At 37.1% G+C, this 15,948-nt stretch overlaps 1 protein-coding gene across 11 annotated transcripts in view; it reads right to left on the bottom strand.

The window, feature by feature from the left end:
- Positions 1-2,022: 2,022 nt before the first annotated feature.
- The window catches only part of ARHGAP12 (Rho GTPase activating protein 12), a 125,684-nt gene continuing 111,758 nt past the window's right edge, over positions 2,023-15,948 (bottom strand). For 10 of the 11 annotated variants that reach the window (XM_065921205.1, XM_065921200.1, XM_065921207.1 and 7 more), the window contains 8 exons: positions 14,553-14,651; positions 11,141-11,243; positions 9,560-9,676; positions 7,696-7,794; positions 5,734-5,811; positions 5,497-5,631; positions 5,148-5,250; positions 2,023-4,395 (listed from right to left, as the gene is read on the bottom strand). In XM_065921205.1, the coding sequence (XP_065777277.1) occupies positions 4,221-4,395; positions 5,148-5,250; positions 5,497-5,631; positions 5,734-5,811; positions 7,696-7,794; positions 9,560-9,676; positions 11,141-11,243; positions 14,553-14,651 (909 nt within the window). In that variant the 3' untranslated portion in view covers positions 2,023-4,220. The remainder of the gene's footprint in view (positions 4,396-5,147; positions 5,251-5,496; positions 5,632-5,733; positions 5,812-7,695; positions 7,795-9,559; positions 9,677-11,140; positions 11,244-14,552; positions 14,652-15,948) is intronic. The other variant, XM_065921208.1, reaches the window with a different exon arrangement.

Below are 15,948 nucleotides of genomic sequence, written 5' to 3'. Positions count from 1 at the left end.
TGGAGAATCCCAGGGACAGGGAAGCCTGGTGGGCTGCCATTTATGGGGTCGCACAGAGTCAAACGCGACTGAAGTGACTTAGCAGCAGCAGCAGCAGGGAATTCCCTGGTGGTCCAGAGGTTGAGATCCATACTTTCACTGCATGGAGCATGGATTCGATCCCTGGCTAGGGAACTAAGATTCCACATGCCTCAATTAAAAGTTCCCACATGCAACCAAGACCCCCGCACAGCCAAATAAATACATTTTTAAAAATATTAAAAGCAAAAACAAGCAAACAAAACAAAAAAAGAACTACCTAGAAGATCTGGCTCCCGGTTAAAATATTTACCAAAGGCTGTTCTTCTGAAAACATTGGGAGGGAAGTAAAATGAAGGGAAGGGCAGGTTGATAAGAAAAATTAAGAAACCAAACTTTTCTGGATTCATATTGTGGTGGTGTGTTAAACAGGTACCTTTTTCTCAATGTGCTCTGTTTATGAGTACCATGAAAGTGCTTTTTGCGTTGTTTTTCTTTTTTTTTTTTTCCTGCAGGAGAAGGGAAGCAATGAAGGAAATGAAAGAGTTCATTTAAGTGCCACAGTCACATAAGGCTAATCTATAAAAGCTCAATCCAGCTGAATACACTTACAGCCACCCCTGGTCCACAAAACTTCAGTTGAGAAGCCTAATTGAGATTCTTCAGGAGAACTCCCTGCCTTCCGTAGCTACAGAAGGCCTTATTAGCATTCTGGACATCCCGTTCTCTGCAAGGCCTAGGGCTGACTTTGTCGGGCCTGGGCTCTGGGCTTGTGAATTTTCAACAGATTCTAATCACCATCATTGTAAGGCTGCTGATCTTGTTTTGCAGCCCCGTTGCCTTTTTTTTTCTTTTTTGGTTTCAAACTGAAGTTGCATGTAACATGACTGTATTAGTTATACTGGAATACCATTTAAAAACAAAAACAGAAATGATGCCCACCTCAAGGACTTTAACAAACACGCTAAACTCGCTAATTAAAACACGTTGGTCTCAAACTAGGCGTGCTTTCTATAAAAGAGGACCGTTAGTGCAGACTGAGCTGAGACCAGGAAACTTAATACCATCTTATTTTCTACCCATTTTCAACTCTATATGGATGCAGTATTGTAGTTGACTTTTATAAGACCAATGAGAGGATGACACCCATCTGACTATTCTTTTTTTTTTTTCACTAAAGACATGTTGTAGGTTCCTCTGTGTATTTCTTCTAAATGCTTAAAGATGTTGGAGAAATCAGTGTCGTGAAAGATGGCATGTTTAAACATTTAATCAGAAGCCTCTCCCATGAAATGATAAAAAAAATCTCAGGGCACAATTATGGAATAACCTTTTTTGCCCTCTCTGCTATCTTAATATTTAATATTACAAAGAACCACGGGATAAAATTAAAATAGTACAAAGGTCTCCAGGTATCTACCATTACTATTATTACTATTATTGATGAGTTTTCATTTGTATGTAAGCAATGACACATTCAGGCTTCCCTGGTAGCTCAATGGCAAAGAATCCACCTGCCAATGCATGACACATGGGTTTGATCCCTGGGTCAAGAAGATCCAAGGAGAAGGAAACGGCAACCCACTCCAGTATTCTTGCCTGGGAAATCCCATGAACAGAGGAGCCTGGCGTGATACAGTCCACTGGGTGGCAAAAAGTTGGATAGGACTTAGCAACTGAACAATATACATACACATATATGTGTGTATGCGTATATAACACAACTGTCTATGTCTATGTCAAGTTTGGCTGAATTATTCCATTTGTGCTTTTTCACATAAGAAAAAAAAAATCTATCAGTTTGCCTCTACCTAAAAGGTAACAATGCTTTTTTTTTAAATTAACTTTTTCTAAAGTAAAAGGCAAAATTTCTTACGACAGTAAAATTTAAATAGTGTTTTCTTGTATTGAAATAGAACAACATACTTGAATAAACTTTTTTCTTTCCATTTCCAACTATTTTTTTTAATGACACTCTGAAGGAAAGTCTATTAGTAGATGAAATTTCACTGACAATTTATTTCAGTTTTTAATATATTTTCTACTAAAAATCAAGCTGTCAAGACAGGAAAAATTACTGGTTTTGTTATGACAAAAGAAGTGAGAATTTTTAATTCACAGAGGATGAAAACACAAGACACTGATCTCATTGTACATACAATATTACAATAAGCTGATTAGCCATGGACTATTAAAACATTTAAGACTTCACATACACACGTGTACTTTGAAACAAGAAACACAGGACAATTTTATTCTTTGATATGTTGTAACTACCAAGAGAAAGAACATCACTGATTTGCATCTAATTGTTTTCCTGGCATACAATCACTACACAGGCCAGGCCTAGGGCATACTGTATATGGTTATGGACATCTTTAGGCAAATATAAACATTCTCATCTGGGGGATTTTTCTCCCTGCCCAAGACAATCTGCTTTCCCACTGATGTCAAATAGCTTAGTTTGTTATCAATTTAATAAGATCACAACCACAAACAATACTTTTACCACAAAACTCAGGCGAGAGGTTTTTAGGCAGGTCATACAAAAAATGTTCCCAAGAAAACGAATCTGTGAATTGTAAATGTGATCCTAAGGAAAACAGTCTTGGTTACAAATCATTCACTTTCAAATACTGATGAAGAAACAGAGTGGGGGGGTGGTGGCGCAGGTGGGGTGGGGAGGGCACTAGTGTGGGGGGGAGCAGAAAAGGTGTGAAGTGAGGGAGACATGTTTGCCACAGGAAATATCGGATTCACTTGATTTTTTTAAAATGAGGTATTATAAAAGTGTGCCAGTAAATGCAAAAACAAAACAAAATTAAAAACCAAAATGCACATTTCCAACAGAAAAAAATCTCTAAACCTCTTATAGTTTTCTTTATTCGGATTAGACATTTCATTTACAGCAGTTAATCTAGAAAAATACATTTTAAAAAAATCTTCAGCAGACCATGCTCTCTGTAACAAAACCTTCCAAACCCTGTTTTATTATACAAACCAATCTACATTAGTAATGTAAAAAGAAATTCTCAGATTTAGCAATGTCATTTCTGATCTGACCTCTATCTAATTTACACATGGGTTTCCACTATTCATACTGCAGAGTTAGAATTCTGTAATAAATTTTTTTCTAATGTATTCTGTACATATTAAATAATCTAAAAGGTTCCTCTTGTAGTGCATTTACCATTTAGCAAGTCTATTCAGCATTTTTCCAGTACCATTTGCATTACAGTGATTTGCTGTAAATGTAATTAAAATCTAAAAGTGCACACAGTTAACTTCCTCAAATAACGGCCTGTTTCTGGAGGAAACCTAATATTCATGGAGAAAAATTACCAGTATCGTGATTAGAAACAAGGGGTTAGAATGTACTCTGAGACTATACAACACAATTATATACATGAGCTAAAGGACAGTCTTCAGCATGAACTTACATCAAAGAAAGTTGGTTTCTCCACAGGGTCATACCAAGAACTTAATATGGCACTAGAGAGAATTAGGATTGTTAGCTACAAGTCAGTGTAGTATAGACAGCCCCAGAATACCCTGAACTGGCTTATGCTAAATTCAACTCTAGTATATCACAGTGTTTTAAGTACTATTAGTGTGCTGCTGTGTTGCACAGTGAAGACAGCCAGCCTTCATCAAGGCCTGGTGACTGGGCTGTAATGAGTCCCAGCACTCAGACTGCCACTGCATGCAGAAACCCTGGAAAAGAAACACACAGGTTTTGAAACAGACATACTTCACTTTGTTTTAAATGCCCAGGAGCGTTTTCAAAATAACTGATTGTAAGCATTGTTCTATCAAGTAATGAACCTATCAAATCATGAGAAGAAATTCTACGTTATCCAGTTTAAGGAGAAAAAAAATGTATTCTTACCAAATTATCCAGTGTATATGACTGGTTAGAATCGCAAGTTTTGATTTTTTTTTTTTAACTGAAATTCAGAGTGTGAAATGCAAACATTCAGGATAAAATTAATTCAAAGGTACACACAGGTTTATCAACTTGCAACAAAGCAGCAAATATGAGGGCCTAACACATATCTGGACTCTTCCGTTCCCTTCTGATCCCTCAGAAAAGTGCAAAATCAAAGAGTCACTGCTTGGTCCAAACATAAGATACGTCAGATATAAGGATCTGGAATCTGATGAAATTCAGCTTCTATTCCACAGGTTGTCTTCAGTAAGTGTCAGCGTCCAAAGATGGAATTTATCTCGAGAAGAATTAATTCTACGATCTGATTCTGGTAGACGGTATGGACCGCTATGTTACCAGTTTCCTTCTCTGGCTTGAGCAGAGTGGGACCAAAAACAATCGCTATGCTCTGATATGTCATTCGGTTTTTTTCTCCATTTTCTATAACTCTAAGAGGAAAACAAAATTGTTAAAAAAGAAAATTTAAAAATCAGAGAAATTCTTCAGTGTTATAAACAGTTTGCACTCAGCAAAGAAAAATAATGCTCGTTTCCCTAAGGTAAATACAAACTATTTAACCAAAGAGAATTCAGTCTGAACAATATGGAAAGTTTTCTTTTGGATAAACTTAGGTGACAGGTATAATTGAACACCTGCTATAATTCAGATAACAATGATTCCCCCACTAAAGTGACGGGGAAATCTCATTAGAGCACAGAGAATAAACTTTGAATTTTACTCATTTTATGCTACTTAAAAAAAAAAAAATCTCATGCTGTGATCCCTTATTTTAATAAACTGGTGTCCTTCCTATCAGAAGTTTCACAGTAGCTATATGGTAATTTAGACCTAATTACCCTGACTTTAAGGTAACTGAATATTCCTCACTTAATAACCAGTCTCATCTCCATAATAATTAACTTGAGCAACTATTTCTGAACACTTACTATATGCTAGGCATTATATATTAATAAAAGTTTCACATATAAAATTGAGCTTAATGTATTCTTTATACCAAACCATGTTACCTACGAGGAACTGGGGCTCAGAGACATTATCTTTCTTATGTTACAAAGACAGTGGAACAGCACAGCTGGGCTCTGAACCTGGATCTGGTTGCCTGGCCCTGAGGATCCCACACCACATTATCATACCTTCTTTTTCCCCAATTACTCCTTCTCTCCTGCCGTGAGACTCTTACCTTTTGAGATGTCTGAACAGAATCTGCATTGTGTCCTGATTTGGCTTTGGCAACTGTTTGATCAGGTCCTTCACAGCAGAGACACGCTGTCGTGGTTCTTGTTCTGAAAAAAAGACAACGAATGGAGAGTCTGCATGAAACTGAAAGCGGCGGAAGGGTTTTGGAAGCTGGTATTTGGTGATACACAGTGACACCTGGTGGTCGCATTTAAAATTTCTGGACTGAAGCGATTCTTTGAAAAAAACTTGTTTCAAGTAAGATCAAAAGGAATTGCAGTAGCTTAATCTGTATGAACAGAGGGTTTTCAACATCTGGGGGGGGGGGGATTGAGTGTAACTACATTACTTACTAATTGCATTAACAAAATCATTAAAATGATTAAATGTAAAGAGAGGTTCCGGTAATTCTCGAAAAAACATTTTGAGGGCTCCAGTGATGACATGAATGTCTTCCCATTTACTATCCTTCAAGTCTAATTTCTCATCTGCAAAACAGAAGGAATAGGAAAATCTTGGAAATTATCTTAAACCAACTCTAACAGTATGAGTGATTCTTCTGTATATAACAACAGAGAATATGACCTCACCGTGATTGACTGCAAACCTCAGCTTCTGGATCACTGCAAGGTTGCCACTAACTCTGTAAATCCCATCAACATCCAGCCCTAAGAGACAAATGACAATAATTCAAGACTGATGTTCTTGTGGGCCTCATCTACAGATGCTTTCATGTCTTAGAATTCTTATTAACATTTAGCCTAAAATAAAATTTCTCTTTTCCTCTCAATGGCTTTTTATAGCTACTTGGCAGGGAAACGGGTGGAGATTCACTCTCAATTGTTTGGTAAACAGCAACAAATCTACTTTATCAAGCAGACTGTGGATCGCCTCACAGAAATCATCTCAACCTTGAAATACTAACAATTTATGATAAACTTCAGCAAACACTTGAGGATAAATCAAACAGTAAAGAAAACTGGTAGATAAAATCAGTCTACCCATTTCTTTGTATGTCATTTGATAGTGTAAATGTACATATTAAGGCACCCTCTGAAAAATGTTTGTCAAATTACTGTTGTTCTTCAGTTGCTAAGTCGAGTCCAACTCTTTGTGACCCCTTGGACTGCAACACACCAGCCTTCCCTGTCCTTCACTGTCTCCCAGAATTTGCCCAAATTCATGTCCATTGAGTCGGTGATGCTATCTAACCACCTCATCCTCTGCTGCGTTCCTCTTCTGCTGCCCTCAACCTTTCCCAGCAATTATGGTCTTTTCCAATAAGTAGCTCTTCGCATCAGGTAGCCAAAGTATTGGAGCTTCAACATTAGTCCTTCCAATGAATATTTAGGGTTGATTTCCTTTAGGACTGACTGGTTTGACCGCCTTGCAGTCCAAGGGACTCTCAAGAGTCAGTGTTTATAATAAACTTAATATGAAGTGAAAGTGTTACTCGCTTAGTCGTGTCCTACTGTTTCTGACCCCATGGACTGTAACCCACAAGGCTCCTCTGTCCATGGAATTCTCCAGGCAAGAACACTGGAGTGGGTAGCCACTCCCTTCTCCAGGGGATCTTCCCGACCCAGGAATCAAACCTGGGTCTCCTGAATTGCAGGCAGATTCTTTACCATCTGAGCCACCAGAGAAGCCCAATAAACTTAATACAAGCCAGCAACTAAAATGATGGTTCTCTAAGAAGAACTGATAATTTGAGATAGCTATTAATTTCTTTTATTATGTGGAATAGAATCATTTGAAATTCACACAATGAAATCCCCCAAAGTTCAAATATTCAATAAATGATGATGCACATATTAACATTATCTAATGTGCTTATTAATCACTTAACTTCCAGTAAAGGTAAGGACCATGGCTTCTCTATTGTCAGGCTGATAAAGATCAGACAAGAGATCAGTAAGCAGCAGTAATTACATTTTATGCAAACATTTTCATTACACGAGATTTTATGGATGACATACTGATGTAAGTTAATGTGACTGCAGTCAAGATACTGTTATTTTAAAAGCTAGTATAAATAACACTAATAAATAACATGCTAAAATTAACCAAAATAGAAATTAACTTAAGTCTTCTTTTACAAGAGATGATATAAAGAGGATTTGTCTACTTGGACACTTTATAGTTGACTTAGCGGTTTTGGAAGGTCATCTCATTTTTATTATAAACAGAAGAAACTTTCTCTTGGTAAGTAAACACCATCTCCAATACTGTCCAATCATTTCTTAATAAACAGAGTTTCACAATCACCACTTTCATTTTAAGCAAATGTCAACTCCAAATGTCTTCAAGGAATACCATATCCTTAATTAACCCTAAGTACTGAACAATCAGCAGATGACTGCAAAGGTCTTAATTTGAAACAGTACAAAGGAGTAAGTTTTATCTTTTTTGCAAAACAGATGCTTTTCTTGACAACTTACAACTAAAAAGAACTTCTGGTTGCAAAACTCAGAATCAAAAATCCTAGGGGTTTTAATGGCAAAACAGTGGGCTGGTGTGCTTAACATTTAAAAAAAAAATTTTTTTCTTACCATATTGCTCGACATGCTCAATGCATAACTTCACAAATTTTGGCACTGTGCTATTCTCTCTCTGACACAGATTAGAAAGATTGGCTCCAAATACCTGATCTGGAAGAGATTTTAAGAAATAATAGTTCACAAAATGGCTAAACCACCGGGAGCACAACAGGAGGTATCCTTGCAAATGTGCAATTCACCACGACACATGCCTGTCTGATCTGTACTTTGCTGACTGCTTCCGTTTGTATTTCACCACACGGTTTTCCTTCTTCATGAAGCTCCAGGAACACCTTCCCTCACTCCTGCCTGGCTCCTCTGCTCTTGTTTTTGGTGGCCACACCTCGCAGCTTGCAGGATCTTAGTTCCCTGACGAGGGACTGAACCTGTACTTGGCAATTGAAAGCACAAAGTCCTAAGAACTGGACCATCAGGGAAGCCCCTGGCTCCCTTCTTACTTTCTCATCCTGTGCAGAGGACAGGATCAATCTTCCCTCCCAAATGGAGCTCCTTCTCATTACTTCTGGTCTCAGCTAATATGTCACCTTCTTAGAAGAAACTTTGGGACTTTCCTGGTGATCCAGTGGCTAAGACTCCATGCTTCCAACGCAGCGGGCCCAAGTTCAATCCCTGGCTGGGGAACTAGATCCCACATACTGCAACTAAAACTTCCCATGCTGCAGCTAAGAGTTCACATGTTGCAACTGAAGATCCCGTGTGCCACAACTAAGTCCCAGTGCAGCCAAATAAATAAATGTTAGGGGAAAAAAAACCCTCAGACTATGCTACCTAAGGTAACCCAATTCTAGTCACTCTATTTTATCACTGTGTTCAATTCTTCGTGGAACTCATCACTATTTTAAATTATCTTGTCTGTATCTCATCTTTATAGAAGTTTCTTTTATTCCCCAGCAAATGCTTTGCTTTTAAACATTTTTCACTGGACTGTAGTTGATTTACAAGGTTGTGTTAATTTCAGGCGTACAGCAAAATGACAGAGTTACACATACATATATTCACTCTTTTTAAAATTATTTTCCCCTGTAGGCCACTATAGAGCATTGAGCAGAGTTCCCTGTGCTATACAGTAGTTTCTCTTTAGTTATCCATTTTACACACAGTAGTGTTTACTGAAACCTATTTGTATATTTTAGTTTAGATGCTTTGCAAACAGATGTCCCAACAACAGTCTTTGTTAGAATCTTCACAAAAGACAGGCATAATATACATACTATGCTACCTTTTATTATATTTTTTACTGATGAACAAATGTCTTTTGAGTTATGTATTAGAAAATTTTACCTTTGAAATGAAACACACTTTTAAGAATTAAAGGTATATACACAGAATATGTAATTTTAAAGAATATTAAAAGATCTTATTAGTGAATTGTGACTCTTACACTTGAAAAAAATATAAAAATTAATTAGGAAAAAACACTTTATACTAATTTTGTAATTACCTTAAATGAGAACTGGAGGCAAACAATCAAGAATAAAATTGTTCATTATCTTTCTTCTTTTTTTCTACTGTTAGTGACTATTCAATATTTCTTCTGATCTGTGCAACTCAAAACTAAAACTCTTTATTGTCATTCTGAAAGTTTGCCGCCCAACCCATCACATCTGTGTAGTTCCTCTGGTGCAGGGTTTCTAAAAACTGAATTTGGTATTTATATCTGTTCAATGCTTTAAACTCACATGCATTTAAAAATCAATTTTAATTACTCAAATTTATTGTAATCACTGAACTGATAACTTAATGAATAAGGAATGAAAACATTTTTACTGTTTTGAAATTACTCAGCTATAAATGTAAAATGTCTTATTTCTGATTCTGGCCAAAGTTCATTGCTATAAACATCACTTCTACCTACCTTTAATATAACCTTTTTCACGAACAGCTTGCAAAGTGGGGCGTCGTGTAAGAAACTTCTTCAAGTTTTTCTTGGTTTTTTTCTGTTCTGAAGAATCTATGCTAGATACTTTCGTGGCTTAAGACAGATAGATATTAAGCATTTCATAAGATAAAGGCTTTTTTGATAAAAATTTTTCCACCTAGCATTCAAAATATATTAATCTCACATATAAAAATTACAGTAAATCAATTATTCTAACTTTAATATGGTTTAAGAGTAACTCATGAAGAATTAAATTAACACAGACCCAATTTCAAAGTAATACACCACACAAAACATTCCATTTCTATCACTAAACACTGACCACAAACAGTGCCTTCTTTGGTATGTGAGCCATGACATTTGTAAGTTATTCTATTATATACTCATTATTTAATAAATGATACTATGTATAATCTTAGACTACCCCCCAGTTTTAGAGCATAAAATGAAGAGCAAAAGTAAAGAAACCATCCTATAAAACATAAACAAAACCTCCACCCTTCCCTATCCTTACTGAACTGGGAGCTGGGAGTTGTATATGTATACATATATATTAAGATGTACTCATATGTACACACACATATGCGCACATATCCATCACCAGTATTTGTGCTTCAAGCTGAACTCAGACTCATCATAAGTATCCCTACCCTGACCTAAGGATAGGATCACCTGGAAAATGGTCTACATTTCTTGTAGTCCTGATTTCTTTTTTGATTACCATAACACAAATTTGAAAAATAAATTTCTTGAAAATAACCACATGTGAAGAAAGTTGAGAGTACAAACAATATGTGAGGAAAGAATTAAAACAATAAAATTTTCATGTGTTTACACTGTTACACAGTGACAGTGTCAGTAATAGGCCTGAACAATTAGAATGTGAGAGAACAAATGAACTGATTTTTCTACTCCTTCAGTTCCTGTGAAGACCAAAAAGTTCTGAGTTAAATGTGGATTTGTTCAAATAGATTTTAACAAAGTTCAGAGTCATGGCTAATGGCCTGTTTATAAACTATGCAATTTACAAGAGGCCTGCTTTAGAAAATGCAATCCCTAAAACTGCTGGCTCACTCTGGTCCTGTACGTATTATGTCGTCTGGAGGTTAAATTCATGCAGCTACCTGCACAGACATCTATGAGTCAGAGGCGGCTGCCTGGTGTTCGGTTTGGAACTACGGTACATATCCCCTAACTTTTGACTTCTCAACGTGTAAGGATCTTAAACAGTATAATTATCCATTTTTCAGTTCATAAAATTCAGATTCCTAGAGACCTCAACATAACTGCATTCTGTTGTGTCCTTTTTTTTTTCTCTTGAAAAGGTAATGCAATATATGGTGCCATCGGGGCGCGTACGATTAGGGTGAAAAATTACAGTGAGTAAATGAAGACAGAGAACGCTGAAAAACGCTGAGGCTGCAACTACTGAATCTTACAACTCTTGTAACAGTGGTGATTCTACTCAGCATTTACAGATTTACTTTAAAACTCTGAAGAGCTAAGAGAATAAGCAGCTCACTCAAACCACTAGCAAACTGGGAAAGAAAAACTTACAACGCAATTTCTTCGGCTCCTTCTGGTCCTTTTCTTTATCGTGCTTTTCTATTCCTGGTGAATCTGGTATCTCCTCTTCAATTGCTTCATCGGGTTCTACTGTCTGTTGGGTAGAGATTTTCCAAACACGTATTACTTTTATGATTACTTTAGATGCAATTTTCAGAATGACCAGTGATCAATTCTTCCAAATGACTTTAAGGAATGAATTAGTATACAGTAGCCATGATTTAGATATTTGATAAATATTATAAAAAATACTCTTTTTCTCCTCCATTGATGGCATTAATTCTGAATTTCAATAAAGAAAAAAATTACTGATAATTCACAAGGATAATGGGTTTGTACCAATAACGACACTATCTTGCCTCAAGTGACAGTAATAATCGTTTGATCAAGTGACAGTAATAACTGTTAGAAGGTCAGGCTATATAACCTGTGGTGACAGATCAGGATGAGGCTACATTGTTGATAACAGGACAGACAAAGCTGACCTGCAGAGGCACCTTAACTGTTTCACAGCAACAGTCTTTTAAAACTGCACCTTGTGTCAACAGTTCATCATTACTGCCAGGCCCATGGATATCAGGAATTGAAAGAAGTCCTAGAACTGATTTAAGCCTAACGGGGCTTCCCTGGTGGCTTAGACGGTAAAGTGTTTGCCTGCAATGTGGGAGACCCGGGTTTGATTGCTGGGTTGGGAAGATTCCCTGGAGAAGGAAATGGCAACCCACTCCAGCACTCTTGCCTGGAAAATCCCACGGACAGAGGAGCCTGGTAGGTTATGGTCCATGGGGTCACAAAGAGTCGGACACGACTGAGTGACTTCACTCACAATGTCACTTTTACAGTTAAAAAGCAGACTAAATTCTCAAAGCTGAAAACACTGCTCTGCCTTTCACTCCACCAAGAATTTACTTTTGTGCACAGAATAAGCAAAAGCTCCGACTTCTCCTTGGACCTCCAGCTGACCCAGCACATGTCCTGTTCTGGCACACTGTCCAAAGATATGTGGGTCTGTCTCCAGGTTCTTTATTCTGTTCCATGGGTCTATGTATCTGTCCCATTATGGACAGGTAGCTTTATCAGGGCCTGATGTACGAAACAGCAAGTCTTCTTCAAGGGTGTCTTGCATATCCTTAGCCCTTTGCATTTCTAAATGAATTTGAGAACAAGCTTGTCAAGTTCTACCAGAAAACCTACTGGGATTCTGAAGGAGATCCAAATACCTCAAACCTAAACATTAATAGATCATTTGGAAGAATATTATATCTTTATATAACTGAATCTTTTAATCCATGAACACGATATACTTCTCATTTAATTAAGATGTGTCAGTCAATGTCTCTCAGTAAAGTTTTGTATTTTTCCCTGAAGAAGTTTTGCCCATCTCTTGCCTTCAGTATCTTTTGCTACTCTGCAAAAAGTATACATTTAAAATTTTTATAGTCAATAATATAGTCCTCCCTTTTCAGCTGGCTTATTCCTTGAACCTGGATGCCTTAATTTAAAAAACAGCTTTCTCTGCAAGGCCTCCCTTGATCCCTCCACTAGTATTAGCCTCTACAAAATCGGAATCTTTATACATTCACTATATTAACTGTTCAGCTGTCTGTCTTCAGTAATCTGCCTTTGACTGTAAGCTCTATGCGTCTGGCGGCATGCTGCTATATCCCAGGGTATAAAACACTCACATGTCTGGTAAATGAACAGAAGCATCCTTGCTTTCAAAGGATAGTGAATGGATTGCTGTGACTAGAGCTGAAAGCCCATTCTGGGTAGAGTAAAAGGTGTATCTGGACAGATAGACTGGGCTCAGGCTGTTGAACTTTAATACGAATCATATCAGGTTTCTGAGCAGGAGAGGATTATAAAAGTGACTTAGGAAGTTTCATACTGTAGTGGCTTTAAGAATGGATTGGTGTGGGATGGTGTGAGATGAAATAACGAAAACTGTTCAGGGGGTTACTCTTAGTATAAACACTTAAAGACCTGTCCATGGTTTCAGAAATAAATGAAAAGGGACAAGGTTCAGAAATTTCATACAGTATTACAGACTGCAAAGGAAGAATTCACAGCTAGACTGGTGAATAATTTACTTGAAGAATAAAAGTTGGAGGTGGAAGAGTTAAAAAAAAAAATTCAGGTTTCAAATCTGGGTGTTCTAAATTAAGTGAATCACAAAATCTGGGAGCATAAAAGGATACTTGGAGACAATCCAGTCCAATCTATTTTTTTTTCCAGTGGAAAAACTGAGACCCACAGAAAGAGAACACTTGGATAGGATCACAAAGCTTGTTAATAATGAAGCATTACCTACAAAATCTCTGAGAGACATCTCAGTCTCTCCTAAAGCCAGTAATTCCCCAACTTTCTTCTGTCTCCATTTAGTTTAAAATCATGATACTCCTAAGTATCTGCTTTCCTTTCACTTCTGTCGCTGACACATGATCCTTAATCAGGAGCCATGTCCCCATATGCTGAGGGGGCAGGAATACAGTCTAAGAAAGTGCAGCTTCAACTGTTTATTACTGCTCTTACTAACTCAGCTTCAGAATATAAATATGAAGTTCTTTTGGGTATAATACATACGAGAAGAAATTTACCAGGAACACAAGGGTACTGTAAGTAGAAAAGTTTCTAGGAAAGAGAAAGTGCGAATGACCAGACGACAACTTCATTCATCTCACCAATTTGCTCAGTACCAGTTTCCACCAAATGGTATAATTTCCAGCACATCCAGCTGATGACGACAACGGAGTGGACTAGGAATAGTGGCTGGCCCTGCCTCTGGAGTTAATTTCTTTTTGAACCAATGCCTCATGTGAGAGTTACGTGAAATCTACTGGTGGCAAACATCCTATAAATGCGAATGCTAAATCACTCATCAGCCTCTCGTGGGCTCATGGCTCAGTCATGTCCAACTCTTTGCAACCCCATGAACTGCAGCCCGTCAGGCTCCTCTGTCCACAGGATTTCCCGTCAAGAACACTGGAGCAGGTTGCCATGCCCTCCTCCAGGGGAGCTTCCTGACCCAGCAATCGAACCCTCATCTCTTATGTCTCCTGCACTGCAAACGGATTCTTTACCGCTGAGCCAACGGGGAAGCCCCATCAGGCAGTAGGAATTGCTAAACTGATCACTATCAAATATGCATTTTCAAAAAGTATTTTTTCACACATAAATTGTGTGAAAAATAGCCAAAAAGTTGTTTATTACTGCTCTTACTAACTCAGCTTCAGAATATAAATATGAAGTTCTTTTGGGTGTAATACATACGAGAAGAAATTTACCAGGAACACAAGGGTACTGTAAGTACAATACAATAAATAGCCAAAAAAAGGGAAGAAAGATTAAATAGCTCTAAGGTAAAAAAAAAAAACAAAAAACAAACCCTAAGTCAAACACATACCTGATTACTGATAGTACTACTGAGAACTTTAAACCAATCATTGATAACAGTGTCACTGTCAGACTGAATCAGCAATTCGGTTCCTTGACGGGTTTTCAGCTTTAAAGAAGGAAAAAATATACATATATATATATATATATATATGTGAGTGCTTTCAATCAAGTAAATGGATTTAATTCAGTCTACTAAACCACCACCAGAAGATGAGATGCCATATATTATATTAATGGTGATGCAAGGTTACAGATTCCACAGTGATGCCATTATCCTTTATTTTAGTATAAAATAATACTGAATTATTTTACAAAACATGATGTTTTTCCCACAAGAGATTCTCAATGAAAAGCTAATAATTTAGGATACCAAACTATCATACAAACACCACAAAACCTGCTGAAATCTTATATATGTCATCATTAAAAACAAGTTCAAGCATCTAGGCTATGCATTTTAAATGAGAATTGAAATATAATTTGTAAAGAAATAAAACCTATGATAGTTTTAAATAAACTTGAGAAATTTTTTCTCTCTGGTTAAAAAAAATAAATGTAGACAGAAAATATAGAAGGGTTGGACTTTCAATATTTCCTACTTAGTATGAAAATATAGTGACTTAGTACAAAGAGAGGGCATAGACAATAATTTTCACATCCCCTTTAGACAGAAACATTACTGAGCTATCATACCATGAACTAACTAAAGTAAGGATACTATGTATGATTCCATATGAATGTGATAACAAATTTACATATGACATCCTTGGTTCAACTGAAGAAGGATTTTTAATTAGCCATAGAGAGCATTCCTTCTATTTTCTGGCTGGTGAATGTTTGATTTCCTTTTTTCCCAGAGGAACATATGGTAATGCTTCTCAAACAACATTCTGAGATATATTCCTCCTGTAATAATGTTTTAAAAGGTATCCCTCAAAAAATAAGCAAAGGATTCATTATGTGATGTTAATTTAGAAAATACTGGATTGAGATTTGAATAAGACTCTATCCTTCCAGACTTCTTGGAGTTTTGTTACTCCAGGGTGCACTGTGGTTTTCTAACAGAGGAATAAAATACACACTATTTCCCAAATTTATTTGGCCATGGGACCCTCTTCATTCTGGAATGAAACAAGGCTACTCCAGGAAACAGTGACTTCCTTCCCTGAATTTCTTCCTAGAGAGCAGGCCAAGCAACCAATCAATAGTGAATATTCACCACATGTAAGATACTCTGTTCTGTTAGAGGTTCTCACTTAAAAATAAGAATAGCATTGAAACATGTATACTACCATATGTGAAATAGATCGCTAGTCCAGGTTTGATGCCTGAGACAGGGCACTCAGGGCCGGTGCACTGGGACAACCCTGAGGGACTGGATGGGGAGGGAGGTGGGAGAGGGG

This window comes from Muntiacus reevesi, chromosome 2 (genome assembly GCF_963930625.1).
Source record: "Muntiacus reevesi chromosome 2, mMunRee1.1, whole genome shotgun sequence".
Taxonomy (NCBI): Eukaryota; Metazoa; Chordata; class Mammalia; order Artiodactyla; family Cervidae; genus Muntiacus; species Muntiacus reevesi.
This window is presented reverse-complemented; position numbering and strand designations above follow the sequence as displayed.